This window comes from Pteropus medius, unplaced genomic scaffold (genome assembly GCF_902729225.1).
Source record: "Pteropus medius unplaced genomic scaffold, Ma_sr-lr_union100, whole genome shotgun sequence".
Lineage (NCBI taxonomy): Eukaryota > Metazoa > Chordata > Mammalia > Chiroptera > Pteropodidae > Pteropus > Pteropus medius.
In genome coordinates, this window is record NW_024344240.1 from 23,492,562 (window position 1) to 23,514,755 (window position 22,194).

Genomic DNA, 22,194 nt, shown 5'->3' on the forward strand with positions numbered 1-22,194 from the left:
ACTCTTCAGAAGACATGATATGTCTAAAAGAAATTTTCAACTTCAGTTCTATTGGCATTTGGGATTAGACAACTCTTTGTTATAAGGGCTGTCTTATGTATTGTAAGATTATTTAGTAGCATCCCTAGCCTCTGTTCACTACATGCCAGTAGCACATCCCCTATCCACCTCCCCACAGTTGTCATAGCTGAAAATGTCTCTGGAAATTGCTAAATGTTAACCTTACAATTACCATACAGTAGGGGGCAGACAAGTATTTTGATCTTTTTAAATCCATCATCTTGTTTTACAGATAGATGCCGTTATGTCTACTTTATTCCTTCCTAGTTTCTTACCTTTTCCTTCCATTTGTTTTCAGTATGAGTTATATCATTTTATCTTTTATCCAAGGCTCTATTTTGACATTGTATAACAGTAATTGATTTGAAATAGTAAATAAAGACACTTGATCCTGTTCCAGTGTCTTTTATAAATGCCTTGTAGTGGAAGATCTGTAAGATATTTAATGGAACAGACTGATTAAGATGATTTTGTTCCTCTTCTCCCCACTCTTACCTCTCTCCTTCCCCTCTCCTTTCTCCTTTCCTCTCTCCACTATAGGTCAGTCCTCTGCTTCTTCCCCTTGTAACTTCAACTGGCATTGAGTCTGAATCATTCTTTTAATTTAAGGTACCCCAGAGTTCATGGCCCCTGAAATGTATGAGGAGAAATACGATGAATCTGTTGACGTTTATGCTTTTGGGATGTGTATGCTTGAGATGGCCACATCTGAATACCCTTACTCAGAGTGCCAAAATGCTGCGCAGATCTACCGTCGAGTGACCAGTGTAAGTTTTCCCCAAACTGAGTGGTGAGCTTAGGTCACATCTAAGAAGGAATCCCAAGCTGGGTAATATCAAACCATGCAAAAAGGAACAATAGAAGGCATAGTGAGGTTTTGGGGGAAGAGGGAGTTGAGTTATTTATTGCTCATGATACAGTGGGAGCAAACATAATAGTCAAAGAAGCACCAGTTTATCCTGGTACCCTCCTTGCATTCATTTAAACCTTTATTATGAGATATGTAAGTTCTCATTCCCTCCTACCATAAAGTTTATTTATTTGAGTTAAAAGTAATGCTCTTAACCCAGGCTCCTTTGTTCACAGACTTTTCCCTGAAAGGCTTAAAATTGATATACTAATTTATTAAAACTTTTTTTTTTTAGTGCCTACAGCACCTGGTCTTCCTAGGTGGTCTCCCATCCAAGTACTAACCAGGCCCGACCCTGCCTAGCTTCTGAGATCAGACAAGATCGGGCACATTCAGGGTGGCATGGCTGTAGTAAATCATTTATAAGTACATACATTGCTTAAGATATAAATGAAAACATTACTCTAGTTCAGATTACACATGCTGGTTAATCTCTACCAAAGAGATATTTCTAGAGTTGTCCAGTTGAAACCATAACAAATTTGAGAACCACTGTTCCAAGGGCTTGATACAATTTAGGTTAAAGATTTTTTGCCAAAATAATTAATATGTGGTGCTGTGTATTTCAAGAGGCACGTAGTATCTAGTTAACCCATTTTTAGGGTTTATGAACCAGTATCCTTTATTTACGTTCCAACAATGACGAATGTTTTAATACTTGAACAGACTAGAAGAGGAAAATATACACGAGATAACCATATATTTAAACATTCTCTGCCATCTCTCTCAGCCACTGGCCTGTTGCTCTTGCAGTATTTCTAATTTGAAACGAGTCAATTTCATTATGTACCAGCAGACAATGGCTCTGTTGTTCTGTAGGCTGCTGTTAGAGACACTGATGAGGCATTGACTGGGCTGTCTCTGTTATTTAGTGATAAGTGTCTTCGATTAATCTTGTGAATTTACTTCTTGGACACTTCTCTAAACAGAATTGGTACTTAAAATGTTTCAGGGGATCATGGATTTTTAGATTTCTTTATATAAAATAAATATAAAAATAACTCCGCTACTTAAAGAAATCAAGTTATAAATTATATGGTAGTACCTATTTTCTAAAATGCAGATTTTACAGGTGACTTGTATTAAATGTTATCCCTGTTCCAAACCTAACCCAGCAAATATGATTAACTAGTTAAAAATAATGATTGTGTAGGATGAGTAGGTGAAAAATATGGCTAAACCCTGTCGATTAAAAGTTGCTTACCAGAGGCTCAGGGCTAAAAGCAGTATGTTTCAGACTATCAGACATAGCACTGCTCTAATATTAAATAAAAATTTATATAGGCAATTATTTGATAAAAGTAAAGAAAAATTAGATTTTTAAGAAAAGGCATTTGAGACACTGTCTAATAAATAAATGCATCTTTATTTGCAAATGCAAACTCTAGCTCAATTGAGAAGAAAATCTCAAATGAAAGAATTCTTTGGTATTAGTTTTATAGAACCTACAAAGACCAATATCACTCTTTCCATATTCTTAGTATAGTATTTACCCTGTTGTTGGTTTTTCTGTGTTTTTTGGGGGGGGGGTGGTGGTAGATAATATTCACATACCACAAAATGCATCATTTAAATCATTTCAAGGTTTTAGTATATTCACAGTGTTTTGCAGTCATCACCACTAATGCCAGAACCTTTCCATCACTCCAGAAAAAGAAACCCCATACCCATTAGCAGTCACTCCCCATTCCCTTTACCACCCAGCCCCTGGCTACCAATATTATACTTTTGGTCTCCATGGATTTGATTTGCCTATTGTGGATATTTCATACAAATAGAATTATACAATACATATCCTTTTGTGTTATGTTTTGTTTGTGTTATGCTTTGACTTAGCATAATGTTTCAAGGTTTATCCATGTTACATAATTAATCAGTACTTAATTCCTTTTTATGTATGAATAATATTTCATTGTATGGATATACCATATTTGTTATGTTCAGCAGGTTCTATACCCTTTAGTTCTCTATTTTCTTCTTTTCATATAGTTTTGTTAAACTATATGAACCTATAGCCACCCTCACCTCTGGAGAGGGATTGGGAACAGGAAGGATGAAATATAACAATGTCTTAAAAGGTATTGTCCTAGAACCTGATTTATTAAATTTTTATTTATACATATTGTATAGCATATGGCATATTGTAGGTACTCAGTACTATTTTGAAGAATAAACGTTTCAATGAAAGGAATCCCAAATATAGTCAGTTAGACAGTATGTAAGATTCAGAGAGTTGAATTTATTCTGCAAAAGGGGAACAAAACTTAATGTCACCTTTGAAATATTAACAAAATCGTCCTACTAAAATGAAATTGAATAGTAGCAAGTAGAAACTAATGCACATATAAAGCAATACATTTTATAGAATAGGAAAAATATTTGGTACAAATAAAGCAGAAAACAATAACTTGAATAGTTAGAAAGAGTCAAAATTCCATGACTAGAAAGTGTTTGTTTTTTTTTTAAATTGTTTCTCCATAATTTTTACCTTGTAATTACTCTCACTTTGTTCCCTGAGATTTCATAGGGAAAACCAAATAGTAATTTCACATATTAGCCCCTCAAATGTTTCAGGACTATTCCTGATATCATGAGTCCTTTCTGATTGAGTCCCATCATTTTTAGTTTTTAGACTATTTATAATTTCTTGAGGGAAGGGATTTATATGCATAATTGGAAGAGGGAGGTGCTCAGCAATTGTTTTCTTGACCTAAAGGAGACTAAATAAGGACAGAAAACTCATAATAGAACATAAAGAATTTGGCAAGGTTATAAGACATTGCAAAAGTTTACTAGTAGAGGTCTGAGATTCTGTCCATTGAGATCTTTTGAGAAGGGATCAAGATAGCAGCTACCAGACTTGAATGATTTGAGGCAGTGGCTCTCAAATTCTTTTGTACCAGGCCCTCTTTATACTCTTAAAATTATTGAAGACCCCAGGGATCCTTTGTTTACTTGTGTTTTATCTAGTTTACCATATTAGAAATTAATATGGAATTTTATAATGTATTCAGTAATTAAAAAATAACATAATAAGCCCCATATATGTTGACAGTAACATTTCACAAATATTTTTTTCAAATACTAATGTAAAAATTTAGTAAGAAGAGTGGCATTTTTACATTCTACAAATATCTTTAATGTCTGGTCAAAAGGAAGACAACCAGATTCTCATATCTGCTTCTGCCTTCAGTTTGTTGCAGTATATTATTTTGGTTGAAGTGTGTGAAGACAATCTGGCCTCAGGCAGATCATATCCTTGGAAAGTGAAGTACCTTGTAGGTCTCCCAAAAGGGTCTTGGGGCTCCTTAGGGTTCTTCATACCACACTTTGAGAATCACTGGTATTTAGATCTTTGCTATGCAAAGTGCAGTTCCTACACCAGCAGAAGCTGCATCCTTAGGGCACTTCTTAAAAATGTAAAATTTTGGCCCCATCCCAGATGGATTGAATGAAAACCTTCATTTTACAAGATCCAAAGATGATTCATGTATATATTAAAGTTTGGGAAGTGTGAACTGGAACAGCAATCATCTGAGGTCCCTGTCAGTTCTGTGTACTTTATTTTTGATCAAATAAATTAAAAATACACTAAATAATGTAATACCAAACATTATTTGAATAAATTATCATCCCATCATTCATGGAACCTTTTTACTAGCATTATAAGTAACCAAACTGACTAAGAAATTTAAATCTATTAATTGCATTATTTTTTTCTGCTTTATTAAGGAATTGCTTTTTAAAACAAGTCAAGCTGTAGAAAAGATAGAATAAAGCTGTAGAAAAGATAGAATAAAAAGTTTACGGAGTTCTTTAAGTCCGATGGAGCTGTGTTAGAATTCTTAGTTTCTAAGTATACTGAAGATATATACTTGTGCTTTATTTTCCTCTCAGCTGTGAAAATTTAGTTCTATATTATCTATAGTCCATTATTCTATACTATTATCTGAGAAATGCTATCATGATTTCACAAATCTCCAGTCCTATCTTCTGGCTTCCGATGAAAAATAAAAAGGGCTATATCCTTTTCTAATTTTCTAAAGTTTTTCTCATGTTTTGGTTCCTAAGATAAATGTGAGGGGTCTAAGTAAGTGCTTAGATTATATGATAATTTATATAATTATATAAACAATAGTGATAACTTTGTGTTGAAATACACCATGATGTATTATTACATTTTCTCATAAGTCTGCCTTTGATGTAAATTTAACTAAGTTTTTAAATGTATATGTTAGCATCAGTCCACCTATTGCACATTTGTTAATGAAATATCCTTGGTTATCTGTTGAGAGATCATAGGTCTCTTTCATGTTAACTTTCCCCTGCCACCCCCCTTCTCCATGCCTCTATCACTCCAGATTTCTGGTTTCCATCTCAGATCTGTTGTGTATACCCAATTAGTCATCAGGAAGTTTTCCCCTCCTAAACACAAGATCTTCTGTAGATTTGGCACTAACTTAGAAAAGGGATACAAAGAATCATCCATCTTGAACAGCTTAGTATTACCTTTTTAGGTCTGAAGGTCACAGAATTCTAGTCAGTTGAACCATAATCTCTAGTTCTCAGTTTCTTTTAAATTTATTTTAACAATTCACTTATTCAACAGCTATTAATTAGGTATCTTCTATGTGCCAGTTTGAGGTTACAACAGTGAATGAGACAATAGGCTTTGTTGTTCCTCCCACCTTCTAGTAGGGAAGGTAAACACTGAATAGTAATTACAGTAAAGTAGGTGGATTTTATAGACATAACAAAGTAGGGGGTTTTGATCTTGAGAGGAATAAAGACAATATTCCTGAAAATGTGTGTTTAAACAGAATTTTATTAGCCTACCATGAACAGGGATGCTGAGGCAAATCTGTATAAAGGTATGAGCCAGTAGCTTCAGTCCTCTGGCACTCTTTACCAGAAATATTTCTAGGATTCTTGCCTGAAAGTCATGTCAGTATCGCTCCCTCGTCTGTTTCCACCATACTCTACCTATATTTTATTAAAGTAATATAATAATAATAATAATATTGACATTAACTGTTGTCTCCCATTAGAATTGAGCCTCTAAAGCACAGGTTTCTCTTTTCCTCTTAGATCAGTTCACTGCAACATGTCTGACCCTGCCAGGGTACACTGCCATGCAAATAGCCAATGATAGCAGTGTAAACATTAATATACATCCTCTGTGCCAGATATTTCTTTAAACACTTTGCATGTATTATTTAATTTAATTCTTCCAGCAACTCTTGGGTGGGAAGGTAAATACTACTATTATCAACACTATAAATAAACAGTCTGAAGCCCAGGAAGGCTAGCCCAAGATTACATATCTAGAAAATAACATCTGTGATCCCAGATCACCTGCTCACATCAAAATGCTATACTGAATCCATAAATATCGATTATAACATCAGCCTGTGACCTGAGGGCATTTAAATCTGTGTAAGTGCCAATGTGAAGGGGGTAAAATGTAGACTGTGGTTTAATAATTACATTCTACAGTGTACTGATGATAAACTGTTATATGCTAGTGTTCTGTATATGCAATTCATTCAGATCTCAGGAAGGCCTTCCCTACCAATCCTATCTAAAACATTCTTAAGTACACTTTACTTCTGTCCCCTCGTGGTTTTATTTTTCTTCATGGCTTTTACCACAGTCTCATGGTATTTATCTAAAGCCCCAAAAGAATACAAAAGAGATTTTATTTGACTTGTTCTTTGCTCTAGTATTTAGAAACTGGCAAGTCATAGACACTCAGTATTTGTGAAATGAATACATAAATACACAATTGAACACAACGTGAAACAATTTTATGTTGCTTGTGGAGGAAATGTGCTCTGGAGTTGGGTCTGCTTGAGTTTAAATCCCAGCAGTGTCATTTCTTAGCTATGACACCTTGGGCAAGTTATTTAACTTCTTTGAAACTAAGGTAAACGTTTATGAGGCTTAAAGATGTAGAAAATAGTAGAGTGCCTGACATGCAGTTATCAAGTACTTATTAGTTATTGCCATTATTATCATTAACATCATTATGACATGCTTAGTAGTGAAAGAAGTCTCTTGTTCTGGTCTTTTATTTATTGACATTCAGCAAATTGCAGTGATTAAAATGTATTTAATGAACTTAAAGTCAGGTTTTAAATGAGAGCAAATGAACTTATATTTATTTGTAATCTTGCTTTTTTCTTGCCAGTCACCTTGCAAAGTGCTTTACATATACTATCTAATTTTAATTATTGTAACATTTTCTATCTTGGTAAGTAGTAAGTAGATAGTAGATAGTATCTTTACTTCATAGATAAGAAAATAAGAGGTTAAACATTTTGTCCAAAGTAATGCAGGAGAAATAATAATAATTTTTATAATTTCAGAAATCAGCCATCTCTAACATAACACTAATGCAAACCTTAAAATTGTTTCCTTTACCTGTTTTTGTTTTAATCTTTTTTTCTAGATCTCAAAAGGAAAAAATCTGAAAGTAAAAAACTTCAGGTACCTGGGTAGTAATAAGGCTAGTATCATAGGTTTGAGCCCTGTGTAAAGGAGAAAAACTTGTCGTTTTGAAAATCTCTGTACTTGGCATGATTTTTGTCTGCTATTAAAAGAAGAAACTATAGTAAGCAATGGCATCAATTTTTTATATGAAAGATATAGTGTATTTGAGCTTGGAGTAGTACACAAGCTTTCATGTATCCAGAGAGTAATAAGCCTTGGGAAATCATGAGGTAAACTAATTTTCTTTGATAGAACTAGCTGGATTTGGTAGAGAGTTTGAAGAGGCTTGTTTTCCAATGGGATCATAAGGTATGTTCAAATTCCTGTAAACTAATGGTTCATACCAGTAAGAATCTGGCTGAATCCAGCCTCATAACAACCAAGTTAGAAATAATGGGGATTTTTAATTACTTTGTTTATGTAATTTGACTTTGTCACTGATTCCATTAGCCTTTGGATTGCAAGGTTTGAACATTCTGTCTCGGAAAAACAGAATTAAAGCAGTTAGGGTAAAATTCCTTTTAGTTTTTATATAACAGTTTGCAGTTCACACTACTTTTTTACAGAAAGAATTGAGACTGATTCCTGATTAGATAGGGTTTGAAAAGTTGAGGAAAACGTTGCGTTTTTTGCTTTTAGCAGCTGGATTTTTGTGTGCTGTCCCAGAGATCTAAATCTACTGGAATTAGCTGAACTGGTTCCTTTATAAATTTTATTTGTTTCCATCCAATAATTTTGGGTTATGCATGTAAAAGAAAATTATGTGTCATGCGCTGTATCTTGGGGACATTTTGAATCATTTTCAGAGTCATTCCATTACTCTACTGTGATTTGATTAAGATTAAAGGTTCTTAATCTTAATCAGACTGTTAATCTTAAACCAAACAGTTCTGGGTATCATTCCCAGTGTTTTAGGTGCTAAGAACAATTGTGAAACCTTTGTTTTAGAATTTCTCAGAAAAGCTTGTTTTACTTATCTATACTGGACGTTGATTTATAAATTATAAGACATTAGACTATAGAGTAAAAACAGGTAGGCTATAGAAAGATGGTTTTTATATTTAAATATATTGTAATACTATTGAATTTCCTGATATCTTGTAAATAACTTATATGCCAAAAGATTCATACTTTGTAATTGCTGCCTTCTCATTCTATATCATTTGAGGTATACCATGAGAGGAGTATAGAACTCAGCTAAAAAAAAGGGGAGAGTAAAAGAGTATTCTTGTCAGTGAAAATGTACAGGAATTAAGTATTCAGTGAACAAGTAACCAGTTCGGACTTAATTTGGTAGGTGGGAATAGAGGAGTAGGTAGAAATTGGATTGCGAGGGCTTTTCACAACAGATTAAAGAAATGAAAAACACTGTAACATGGACTAGAAGTAACATTGAACTAGACATGATGGAATCTGATTTCTGGTTTTTGCTTTACCATTGACTAGGCCTTTCCCCATTGGAATATAGACTCCACTTGTTTTATTCTAGGTGCTAAAGATAATGCAGTATATCTAGTAGGTGTCTTGTACCTAGTAGACTAGCTAGACTAGACTAGACTAGATTAAATTAGACACTCCGTAGATGCCAGTTGAATTAATGTATGAATTCTAACTTAGACATGGTATTAATTTCTGGCCCACAGTTGTCTTATTTGAACAAAGAGATTTTTTTTTGTAGACCTGTGATTAATTCTGTGGCCATCTTGTAGGTATGAACTAGTAACCATTTTTAAGCAGTGTGATGTGAGTTAAATAATGTCAGATGATTGGAAATGAATAAATATCTGATTAAATGAAGCCAGATTGTTGAGCTGGCCACAGTGTAAACTACAAATTGTAGATGGAGAGAATGAAAATGGTGAGGCCCATCTTAAATTGGTCTAAGCTTAAAGAGGTGAAGATTTGATCATCTGGACTTTGGTGGTGACAGATATTATGCAAAAGAAGTAACAATTTTGAGAGGTAACAAGTCAATAAAAATCTCATTTTGCCTGGACAGAGATCTTTGGCTGTTGTAGGGATAGTAGGAGTATTAGTAGCAGAACTAACTGTTTACCAGCAGTTTTAAACATTTATTTTTGGTAAAATGCTCATAGCGGATAATTGTACGTAAATATTGTGGGAAGAAGCATCCAAGAATGACTAAGTTTTCTGTTCTGAATCATGGAAATAATGATACCATTGAAAGAAATTGAGAATTCTAGAGAAAGGCACTAACTTTCTGAAAGAGGAATTAGAGTGTAGACATATAAACTGTTATCTGTATGTGAATGGCATTTTTATTGTATATATTGAAAACTTATTTGATATATAGAAAAAGCCAGTCCTTATAGATCTAGATATTTGTGTCTCCGTTATATCTTTGTCCCAAAAAAGCTACCTCATTTTGGTTTTGTTTGTTGCCCATTAGAGTTTAAAAACCTCCCCACCTCTTTATATCTGATAAACTTATGAAGCAGTTTAGCTCTTTCATTTTCATTTAGCTAACCATAAAGCTGAACAGGCTCACACAGACACTTAAGTTAAAGATAATTGCTGGACTATTGCTATATTTCTGACCAATACCTGACATCCTTGACTATCTACTTGGTAGTGATGAATTGTGTTGAGCCAGAGATCAGTGGTAACTACTTTGAAATAGCTTGTTAGACTATATATTCTTTTCTAGCCTTTAGAGTATTCCTACCAAATAGCTTATAAGCCCTTATCTTATGCTACTTTTGTTTAGAAATTGAAACCTTAGTATCCACTGTCTTAATGGGGATTCAAGCCTACCAAATTACAAGGGATAGGACTTTATTCTGTTACCTGTTAAAATAATGCAATGAACAGTGCTTTTTCTCCCATCTTTGTTAATGCCACGAACAAAAACTTTTCCTTAATCACTAAAATCAAAGGAGTTATTCGGATCCATGACTCTTCCTGGCAATGGAAATATCTTTAGGTAGATATGCACATTTTCCTTTTACTAGAAGGGAAAGGAGAAGAATAAATTCTTACCAGTTCTGTGTACCAATTCAAAGCTGTTTATTTACTTTTTAATATATCATGAGAGAGTGCTAAGACAGTTTACCTTAATGTAACCACTTTTTAAATCAGGTAAACAGAGGAACTATTATTTATACTTTTCAAGTGAGTTCAAGGGATATGGCCCAGGTCACACAGACTTGGTTTATGAGAAATTTATCTGAGAACCCAGCCCAAGTGTTGTGATTTCCTTTGGCTACATATTCTGAGTTTACATTTTGGTCATTGAACTTAATCTCCACTTTCTTTTAAAAGCATAGTTCCAATGTGATTAGGGGGAAGGGAATGTTTAGATAAGTAGATTTCTAATGTAGGTTTTGATGTCAAGGAGGCAGAACCTGTGGACATAATGGGTGGAGCTTTGAGCAAGTAAGAGTCTCATTTTGCTTGTCCAGGAACCTGTTGCTGTTGGAAGAGAAGCAGGAAGAATAGTAACAGAACAATTTCCCAGCTGTTCAGAAGATAGTTTTGATCTAGAATAAGTAGACTGTTGGCTGAGCAGAGTAAACCCATATCTGAGAATTAGGAAAGAAGCATGGCTAGTGTGAAACAAGAAATTATGCTTCAGTCTGACTTTGATGTCTGTCTTGCTTATGCTGTGGGCTAATTTACTCCGTTAATTTACATCTTATCCATTTCCCCTCTTATTTTCCTGTAACTATAACAAGTCTATTTTGCCTTTTCTCATGGATTTTACAAAGAAAGATTTTTGCTCAGTGTTTGTCATTGTAAATTCTCATTGCTGCTGCTGCCCTCAAAAGGATTGTGTAAATGAGGTAGGTAAGAATTTCCAATATATACAAAAGGTGGTATATTATAGTCCTTTGGTGATAAGTATAGAAAGTTTCAGTTAAAGTATTGAAATTGTTTATTTCAGAATGCTTTTTAAAATATTTAAAGTTTTGTAACTTAGACTACATTTTGTGTGAAGGGGAGAAAAAGGCTTTTCTCAATTCAGAATGGTTAAGAGATGTTTTATTTTTATGAGAGGGTAGTTAAATGTTACTTTAACACATTTGAAACTTAAGCTTTTAAGAAGCAAGTACTGACGGTTTTTAATAGCTAGAAATTGAACCAAAAGAATACTATATTATGACTCACTTTTATTTATCTAGCAGATTATTTGGCAAACCGTAAGTATATAGAATTCAAAGAAAAACTATAAGATGCATGTACATGTTTTTTGGTTTTTCTTGGTTCAAATAAAGGAACATTTTATAAACATTTATCTTATATTGGTGTGCCTTTGTGGAGTCACAATTTTTTTTCCACTCCGTGTAAGATTCCACAAAAGTAGCCTTCATTTTTTGTTTTAAGAGAATACATAATTTTGTATAACTCCAAAAGTATCTTAAATAGATATACATTAGATGATCAAGTAGTTTTGTTAATTGCAGAGAAACATGTTACTGTACCATGTCAAAAAACATAATATGGTACTACTGCCTAAAGAGAGATTCTGTGGATTACAGAAGTAGGCAGAATTATTTCTAGAGCCAGTAGTAGGTTGCTAGCTCTGGAAGAAAGAGTAAGAGAGTATGTGTCTTTATTCATTTTTCTTATACATAAAATATTAGCCCAACTTAATCTACATGAGTTCTCTGCTTTGTTTTTCTGTTTTTGAACCTCATTCAGAATAGGTAAGCAAAACTTTGTTTTTACTGGTCAGAACAAGACTAGAATAGGACTGTGTGGGATTAAATAAGGAAGTAAAGAAAAAGGGATGACATTTGGCTATAAGTGGATGATCGTTGAAGTATGTGAACTAAAAGGAAAAAAGACGAAATCTTTTATTATTAAAACATGTTCTCATTATTTGTTCTGTCTGGTGCTTAAAATCATGTTTTAGAATAACCTTGACCAACTTTTTTAATTAAAAAATTATCAGTTACAAAAAATATTTAAAAATACATCGTTTTCTTATCTCTTAAGAACAAGAAGCCTATGAGTATGATGTGTATATCAAATCTGTACTTGTTTATTTTAAGCAGCTTTCTATTATATGTCCCAGATGACTTTTCCATAGGTCACTTTAAGGGTCAGTGCAGTTTCATACCCATTTTTACATTTTGGGGGTAATTTTTAATATACAATATCTGTATATTCTTCTATCTTCTGAAATGATTGAGGATACTTCTAGATATTTTGATAATCCTGACTTCTTGATAGTAGCTGACTGGTGAAATTTCTTTTTACGTTTTTAATTTTCTGAAATGAGTAACAGTAAGAGCAGCCTTAATCTTTTACCAGCTGCTAGACTGGTAATGTGTGTCTCCATTTTATTGGCTACTTTGGCTCCTGCAAAATGTTTTTTAAGGCAGCAGTGATATCTAAACATGTAGAGTTTTACTGCCAGAAGGCCAAACTATATTCCCTTAAATGTATGTTTTATGTAACATTGGTATGAAATTTTCTATACCTAAATCTTGGCTATCGGTTGAGAAAAAATAGCTTAAGTTAGTAGATTCACGGCATTATATGATGCACAGTTGCTGGTTTTCCTATTATATCTCAATATGTTCAAGTAGTATTTCTTTGTAAATAGGAATTCATAAAGTCGTGAATGTATAGGATTAACAAGAGCATTATTTATTGTTAAGGATAACCAAGGATGAACCAGGTTTACTATGGAGCTTGGTGATTATTTTTCAAGAGAATTCTCTGCTTTCTTTTAACCCTAAGCTTTATTATCTTTGGTGTTTGCCTTTGAACTCAAAAGTGGCCTTAGGTCAGCAAACTTAATTCAGAGAACTTTCAACCTAGATAGTACATTTGATTGTTGCTGCTGTGAATATAGATAGGTAATTACCGTTGGACAGGTATTACCCCCATTTGCTGCTCAGGGAATCTGAAACTCAACTGTTTATATTTCTCCATTTCACACTGAATTCAAGTTTTCTGTTGAATCTTTTCATCTTTCCAATATGCCTATGCTAAATTGAAACAGAAGAGTCTTTTAATATAATCAATGTATGTGTGCTTTACTAACTTAATATATGTAGAGTTTTACTGCCAGAAGGCCAAACTACATTCTCCTAAAATGTGTTTATGGAAGAATGAGCATTTTTCTAGTCATATTGTATATTCTCTTCAGCTACTTTTCTGTAACATTTGTAATGTTTTTACATGCAAAGGCCAACATTGTATTAGGGTCCAGTTTTACCAGAAAACAGGCTTTCAGATAATTTTCTGCCAATCCTGAATGTTCTACGAATTTAATATACAGTATTTTAAATTGTTCTTACTGTTAACTTATAAATAGCATTTTAAAAAATTGCTTTTATACAGTTTTACATGTTTACTGTAGAAAATGATAAACAAATATAAAACAAAATCTCCAGTGTTTTTATTACCTGAGAACTTTTAGAGTACATCATCTTTTTTTTTTCCTTAAACAGTTCCTATTTTCTTAAGCCTTATACCATACCATCTTGTTCAATTAAAGCAGCCTTTTGCTTTAGCAGCATTATTTTCTTGTTTTCATTAGAAGAATTGTGTGAAATCAAAGACCAGTTGGAAAAATTAATTTGCTGGATTTGAAAGTTAAGAAGACTGAGGAAAATACAAATTGCGATCTTCGTAGTCATTAGTCAGAAATGAACTTAAATGCGTTGATTTAACTTTCGTGTCAGACCTACTAGACAGTTCCTTGCTGTGGAAGATTAGCCCTAGAGGTAGAATCCTCCAAATTAGGACTTTTGAATAATGCAGTGAGTAATAATGAGACTTATCCCACCACAACTCTAGTATTTAAAGACTTTTTAGAGCTAACCTTTTGATGTACAGTTGACCCTTGAACAACACAGATTTGAACTGCGCAGATCCACTTATACATGGATTTTTTCCGATAAGTATATACAGTACTGTAAATGTATTTTCTCTTCCTTAAATGATTTTCTTAATAACATTTTCTCTTCTCTAGCTTACTTTATTGTAAGAATACAGTAATATATATATAACATACAAAATATTTGTTAATCAACTGTTTATATTATTGGTAAGGTCAATAGTAGGCGATTAGTTGTTAAGTTTTTTGGAGAGTAAAAAGTTACAAGCAGATTTTCAACTGCTCGGCAGGTGGGGTTGGTACTCCTAACTCTCTTGTTGTTCAAGGGTCAACTGTATTTCAGTTCTTTCTATGAGATATTACATGAATTTCTGTGATTTATCAAATTATCACTAATTTTGATTTAATATATCTTGTCAATCATGATTAGAATTTATATTCTGACTTTTCTAATTCCTCTGCCCTTTTCCCCAATTCTTGTGTTTTGTGTGTTTATAAATTTATGGCACTACTTGAACACTGTCTCAGTATAGCTACTTCAACTCAATTCATGTGATTACATAGGTGAAGTGGGAATTAGATAATGAGATGGTTTTTTCTATATCACTTCTCAGATAGGGATATTCTGTCACTCTTATAACTTATGTATATTTTCCACACATTGCTAAAATTTTTATTTGCAAAGAATTTATACTTTTATGAAGATTCTTAAATATCACTGTGATGCTATTTAGTATTATATATAATAGTAGTATTGAGTTTTCTTCTGAAACTAAATGAATAATTTGTCTTTAATATGGGTCTGATATATCACTTTTCATTTTATGTTTCATATGTAAGACAGTTTGCTCTTCAGTTTATCATGCCAAACCAATCCAAATCCTTAACTCCTTGCTGAGTTTGTTAAAGGGTACTGTAATAATAGAGTACCTGCCAAACTAAGCGTGCATTCATGCCCACACTTGAGTTCACTGTTCACAATAGTTAAATGCTGTGTTGATTAATGTGTTAGGGAATAAGGCTGAACAAAAGATATTCTAACCAACTAACATTTGGCTTTCCTTTTAGCCAATAATTTCCTTTACCTGAAATACAGCAGATGTTGACAATAGCCTAAATTTTTCCTTATCCACATGTAGAGGCCATGGAAGTAAGTGACCTTACTACCTAACCGGTCCTTTTTATTTTCTTGTGGAAGCTTAATTGCCACTACCCAGCTGTGAGCTTGCATGAACCAGCTCCTGCAGACAAATCAGAAAAAAAGCCAGGTTAATAAGAAGGCAATCTAAGAGTCAGCTGAAAGTCAAAGTTCAAAGGTCCTGTCTTCATTAATATGTTTTTGTCACTGTTTTTATGGTTTTCAGGGAGTGAAACCAGCCAGTTTTGACAAAGTAGCAATTCCTGAAGTGAAGGAAATTATTGAAGGTTGCATTCGGCAAAACAAAGATGAAAGGTAAGTTGCCTCTTTTGACCTGTTGATTAAACAAAAACCTAAAATAGAACATGCTCTAAATACAACACTCAATCTAAGGTGTATTTAATACTTTACTTGTGATTAGTTTATCCATTTATGTCATGTGATATCTTTAAAAGTAGAATTCTATCCATTGAAGGTAATATTCAGATTTGATATACTGGAATGTTGTAAAAATGTGGTTTGGTAGAGTTTAAACCAGAACTACTTTAAACATAGCTACTACATTCAATGAGGACTACTCACTTAAAGCATCAACATGATTTATAAAACTCAATAGGGTTCAATCTCTCTCTAACACAGCATATCTGTGTTAGTATTTTATCCATTGAATTCTAAAAGGTGGATTAAAATTTTGGTTCTTTAAAATAGGCTCAACTATACAGGTCTTGATTTGCTTTTATTATGCCAGAATTGAAGAAGAGCAAAACATCAAAATTCCTTTGAGTAAAAAGAGACGACTTCGCCCAAAGCTTAGGAGGAGATCTGGCTTAGTCATTTGTACTAACAGAGGGCTTTTCTCAAAGGAGTGGCAGGTATCTGATCTGCCATATAGCTGATTCATCACCCGTTAGGCATGGCAAAATTCCAATGTCTGTTTTTGAAAAATAATCTACCTTCACCGTTTGCCTCACCCTCCAAAAAAGAAAAAGTAGATCAGCTAATACAAATATAAATTGTAAGTTGAGCATAGTCTACTTTCTGAAGAATGTGGGCAATCAAGTATATCAACCAAATTAAAGAATTTCCTATCTTCACTTCTCCAGTCACATACTCTTTTCATAACTTTGTTATTTGGAAGCACTTAACATCATGATCTTTAAGGCTTTTTAGTAGAAATTTAGTTTGAGTTTCTATTTTTATTTACACTGATAGGAAAGGAGAGTCCTTGATCTCTTTAAGAACTTGTTTTTACTATAATCAAAGGAATATTTGTTTCCAGTCTTTTCTTGTTTCTTTTCTGGATGGAACAGTTTATTAGATTACTGGTATTTGAGACCGTTTATCTAAAGAAGATTGTTCTACAATCAGACTTTTGCTTGCCTAGTACACAAATTATTGAACAAGGAATTAAGAGAATTTGGGGTGGTAAATTAAGGCTATAGTAGAATTTGAAATCAAAAGATTTATTTTCGAGTTTTGATTCCACCATTTATGACTTTTATAACTATGAGCAAGATTTTCAAGCTCTCTTAACCTCCATTTTCTAATACTTAGGATATCTCATTGGATGTTGATTAAGGATCCGATGAAATCATATATATAAGGCTTTTTATTAACTATAAATGATGATGTGGTATTTTGAAGCTATGATAATTTTAGTATTGCTAGTGATAGTACATTATTAACTAATATGAAATTAGATCATTAGATTTAAAAAGTATCACTTTTAATTCTCATAAATGAGATTGTTACGAAGTTCTGTAACTTAAGAGTAAAACAATAATCACTATTTAAATGGAACAAGTAGAAATGAATTATAAAATTTTCTTTATTTTCTTTTCATAGTCCTTTTTCATTATTCCAAGCATAATTATAATCAGCCACACTTGAAAATGATCTTTTCAACCTAATGGCATTTTGTTTTGTTTTTTTTTCCCCCCTCTCTTTGGAAGATACTCCATCAAAGACCTTTTGAACCATGCCTTCTTCCAGGAGGAAACAGGGGTGCGGGTAGAATTAGCAGAAGAAGATGATGGAGAAAAGATAGCCATTAAATTATGGCTACGTATTGAAGATATTAAGAAATTAAAGGGAAAATACAAAGACAATGAAGCTATTGAGTTTTCCTTTGACCTGGACAGGGATGTGCCAGAAGATGTTGCTCAAGAAATGGTAAATTATTAATCAGCCATTTAACAATTGCTATAGGTTTATATACATTGATATTGTTGAGTGAAAAGTAGTTTATAAAGCAGTGTGTTGGCATATCCCATTGATAAAAAATTGTGTTGATTAACAGCCCAAAAAGTATTTTTATTTGAGGAAAAGGTATATAGACTTAGATATGTATAGGTATGGATGAATGGGTGGATAGAATAGAATAAAATATAAAGATGGAGAGAGAGAAGAAAGAACAAACTAGAATGCATTCTTAATTAATTTTGAAAGTCTGCGATGTTGAATGACTCCTAATTTGTGTAAGTCTATTTCTGTTAGAATGACAAGCTATGTTTTCTAAATATTAATACATTAGCCTTGATTCAGTCATCTGGATGAACCCTATAAATAGATCATAAATTGCTTTTACTTTGAAAGGGGTTTTCAAGATAAATTATTAGTAGGCAGCCTTTGGTGAATCATTTTTTGAAGTATTTCTAAAAGATTGCTTTTCAAAAAGGAAGCAATTTTAGGTTTGCCATAGTGCCTAAAATAGCCATTTCCTATGCAGAGATACTCACAGAATATCTCTACTAGAATTTCTAAGAACTGTTCAATAGTAGTTGCCTTTGAGAATGAGTCAAGTATGAAATAGATATTTATTTATTTTAGTTTTTTCATGCTGTTTGAAGTGTTTTGGTTTTTTTTAACCTTTATATATTTACCACAGTTGTTTTATCTGGTTAACTGGTTGCCTAGTGAAAGGAAGTAAAAGCAACACAGGTTAATATTAGTGGTTACACATGAGTGGGAAATAGAATGAATAGAGTAGAATGAGCCTTATTTGGTTTAAAAACCTTGGTTTTAGGTTCCCTGTTGTTTTTGTTGTAAGGATTAAAGGTACACCCATTCCGCAAGTTTCTACAAAAGTCCTGGCACCTACCCCAGGAGTATCTACACAAATAGTGAGGAAATACATAATGTAGACCAGTAATTCCACAGTTTAAGACCAATCCTTACAGAGTTCTTTCTTCCCTGTCTTCTCTGCTTTTTCCCCGAAAAGTGCCTATTTTTTATTTGTTTTATATTTGGTTTGTTTTCTTTTATATCCTACTGCTTCCTAATGCATTTTTTTAATCTGTAGGTAGAGTCTGGGTATGTCTGTGAAGGTGATCACAAGACCATGGCGAAAGCCATCAAAGATAGAGTGTCTTTAATTAAGAGAAAACGAGAGCAGCGGCAATTGGTGCGGGAAGAGCAAGAAAAAAGAAAGCAGGAAGAGAGCAGTTTCAAACAGCAAGTGGAACAACAATCCAGTGCTTCCCAGGCAGGAATCAAGCAGCTCCCTTCTGCTAGCACCGGCATACCTACTGCCTCTGCCACTTCAGCTTCAGTTTCTACACAAGTAGAACCTGAAGAACCTGAGGCAGACCAACATCAACAACTACAGTACCAACAACCTAGTGTATCTGTGTTATGTAAGTATTTTAGGAAGTAGACAAGTATGTTAAGGATATTCGTAATTGACTTTTTATCTTCTTCTTAATGGTTTTGCACTGGCCTCTTGGTTTTGAATGATGAATCCAACATAAAATAAATTTGAAATTGTTGCCATCTATCTTTTCTTTCTATTCTTAGGTCCATGACCACTAGAAAAGAAGTATGGGACAGTAAGGAAATGTGATTGGGATATAAAATGATTTTAAGGTTCCTTCATCTTAGAAATTCCAATATAATTAATGAAAAACGAACACGTTTATGTTAGCTACTTAAAATTAAACCCATTAATCTGATTTAGCTCTTTTAGCAAAGCTGAATAACATAAAGTAGAAACTAATGAGACTTCTGTAGTTGAACTTCCTACTTAATACTAAGAACCATTGGCCTCCAAAGTTAAGACTGTGAAAGTTGTGTCAAACTTAAGACTGACTAACAACATTCCTTTTTATTTCCCTTATTCTTCAAGTAATAAGAGTCTGTGATAGCCAGGGAATTTTTTTTTAAGACATTAAAACTCTTTTCCATTTGGAACTCTCATTTAAACATAGAAATATACTTAGTAAAATAACTAGTGTTCACATTTTATTTAGTTTAAGTTTGTGCAAAGAAAAAACTAATTGACCTTAAAGTTTTGTGATGGGGAAAACATGAACCTCCTTTTTGTGATTTGACTCTTTGTTTTTTGGCAATTCATTTCTTTTTCAGCTGATGGGACTGTTGACAGTGGTCAGGGATCTTCTGTCTTCACAGAATCTCGAGTCAGCAGCCAACAGACAGTTTCATATGGTTCCCAACATGAACAGGCACATTCTACTGGCACACTCCCAGGACATACAGCTTCTGTTGTCCAAGCACAATCTCAGCCCCATGCTGTATATCCACCCTCAAGTATGGTAAGTAACTGCATAAGAGAGTGGTAAGCCTATAATAAGAGCCAATAGATAATGTGTTAAATTCAAATTCAAATTCTTTATATTATTCAAGTAACAGCATAAGTCTCAGGTAGAAAATATAAATCTCGTATTTCTGAAGGAAATAGGTTTATAATAGCATATAATTAGAGTAGTTCAGGCAGAGTAGGGGATATATATGTGTGTGCGTGTAGAGGGGGGAATTAGCTGAACTTCCTATGTGAAGAAAGTATGTACAAGATTTAGATTGTGCTGCGTTTGATTAAAGATAATGCTCTCTTTAGCATGTTAGAGTTGAAATTGTTCAGAGCAGCATAAGTTGGACATACAAATGTTTTGGGGGTGGGGGTGAGGAGAGTTTTTCAAAAGCTTACTTATTAAAAGAATTACTAAGTATATTCTGTAAAATTACTTGTTGTATAAAAATACAGGTAAGACCTTCAGACCATTATAGAATGCTGCATGTAAGTCCTCCAGAGCGAAGGAATCCTTTGTTTGTGTGACCATTTAATTTAGCGCTTATGTTTAGTTAATCATCAGTTGCTATGCGTGTTCCTCCTTAAAGTCTATGTCAGACACAAGTTCCTTCCCTGGTATATATGTTCATTTGCTTGTCCCCTTTATTTGGTATCTGTTTTATTACTGATTTATTTTCAGAATCAACTTTTGGAGGTTATTTCCTGAAATATTTTATGCTTTTTTATACACACACACACATATCTACATACACACACATACATACATTATTACCCACGTTTTACATTAGACACTCTTCTCATATAGAGAATGTTAAAGTAGATCATCAGATAACATCCCATTTCTTTTGACAACCCTCTATGAAGTCTTCAGAAGTAAACTATATCATCTGCTTCAGGAAGGAATTGGAGAATAATTGGTCACTGTATAGCTCTTGTTTAGTGCCAAATTTCCCTCTTTCTCAGAAAGCTTTTAATCTGAATTTTGTAGAACTCTTGCTCTTCATTAAATGAAAATCTCTCTCTTTTTAAAATAATTCTGCGTGCTCTGGTCTTTTATCCTACAGCTTGGAATAAAAGATGTTTTGTTTGTTTCAGAGTCCATTTATCAGTCCTCCATCTAGGTCTCAAGATGAATGGCCACAGTAGCACAAAGAAAACTACTAATATACTAATGTTTTAACAATCTACTTTTATGACTTTTAAAATAGGTTAGGTTAGAAGAACTTTATAAAGTTCTTAGATCGTATAGATGTATTTCTGTGATTTGACAAATATTAGTTGTCAGCATTTCATGTCACTTTCTACTCTTACAATTGATTATTTTCCTGAGTCATCACAATTAACTTTTTAATCTCTTGACTTCCCCCATTATAGGGTCATGAACATTGGGTCTCAGTATTAGAAAAGGAAATGGAATGGTCATTTATGAAGATTTTAAATATTCGAGCCACAAACTTTGCTATATTTATTGATACTCTAAAAGCAGGCTGTTAATGACAGTCTTGCTTTTTAATAATATTCTATGGAGGTATCATGAAGAGTTCTTAAATATTGAGGATTTTAAAAAGTTTATAATTCTTATTCCAGAAATATTTTACTGTGGATTATATCAATTATAAGTGGAATTTTAAAATTAGAATAAAAGAGAAATGGGTAGAGAAAAAGAGAACCAAGAATGAAACTAAGTAATCATATGGTGATACTTACATACTTGCTTTTGGTGGGCCGCAAATTTGGCTGAAAGCATTCTATGCAGCCAGTTTTGGTAAAGAAAATTTAATTAGTTACCATTTACATATCTAAAAGAAAATAACAAACTTGTTTAGGACAATCTTACAGTATTAGAGGTACTGCTTTGTAGTTATATTAAAACTTTTGTGTTAAGGTACCTTAAACTTTATAAACTTAAATTGGATATCTAATATGCCTGAAAAAAAATTAAAGTTATTCTTTAGAGATTCACATTTAAGACATTTTCCATTGACTGCTTTAGTAAAAATACAGAATGTTTCCTATATCTATTGTGAATTACTTCTAGAAAGCTAATGCTTTTTTTAGTAGAAAATAACTTTTTACATTTACACATTAAGATAGGCAAGTTTAATAAATAAAATACTGTGAGCCAACAACTTTCTTAGTCTGATGCCTTCTAAAATAAAATTGAAAAACCTTTTTGGAGGCTTCCAGAGTTCCTGCAAAGTAACCCAGTCTTTACAAATCTTCTCTATCATATA

At 33.1% G+C, this 22,194-nt stretch overlaps 1 protein-coding gene and 1 pseudogene across 12 annotated transcripts in view; one reads left to right on the forward strand and one right to left on the reverse strand.

Moving 5' to 3' along the window:
- Window positions 1-22,194, forward strand: part of WNK1 (WNK lysine deficient protein kinase 1) — a 133,357-nt gene that overhangs the window by 71,905 nt on the left and 39,258 nt on the right. For all 12 annotated transcript variants that reach the window (XR_005654142.1, XM_039869193.1, XM_039869185.1 and 9 more), the window contains exons 4-8: window positions 670-827; window positions 15,641-15,729; window positions 17,367-17,586; window positions 18,716-19,049; window positions 19,777-19,964. Coding sequence is in view for 11 of the 12 variants with exons in the window: in XM_039869193.1 (XP_039725127.1) it covers window positions 670-827; window positions 15,641-15,729; window positions 17,367-17,586; window positions 18,716-19,049; window positions 19,777-19,964 (989 nt within the window). In the remaining variant the exon portion in view is untranslated. The remainder of the gene's footprint in view (window positions 1-669; window positions 828-15,640; window positions 15,730-17,366; window positions 17,587-18,715; window positions 19,050-19,776; window positions 19,965-22,194) is intronic.
- On the reverse strand, window positions 1,206-1,324 carry LOC120607659 (uncharacterized; annotated as a pseudogene).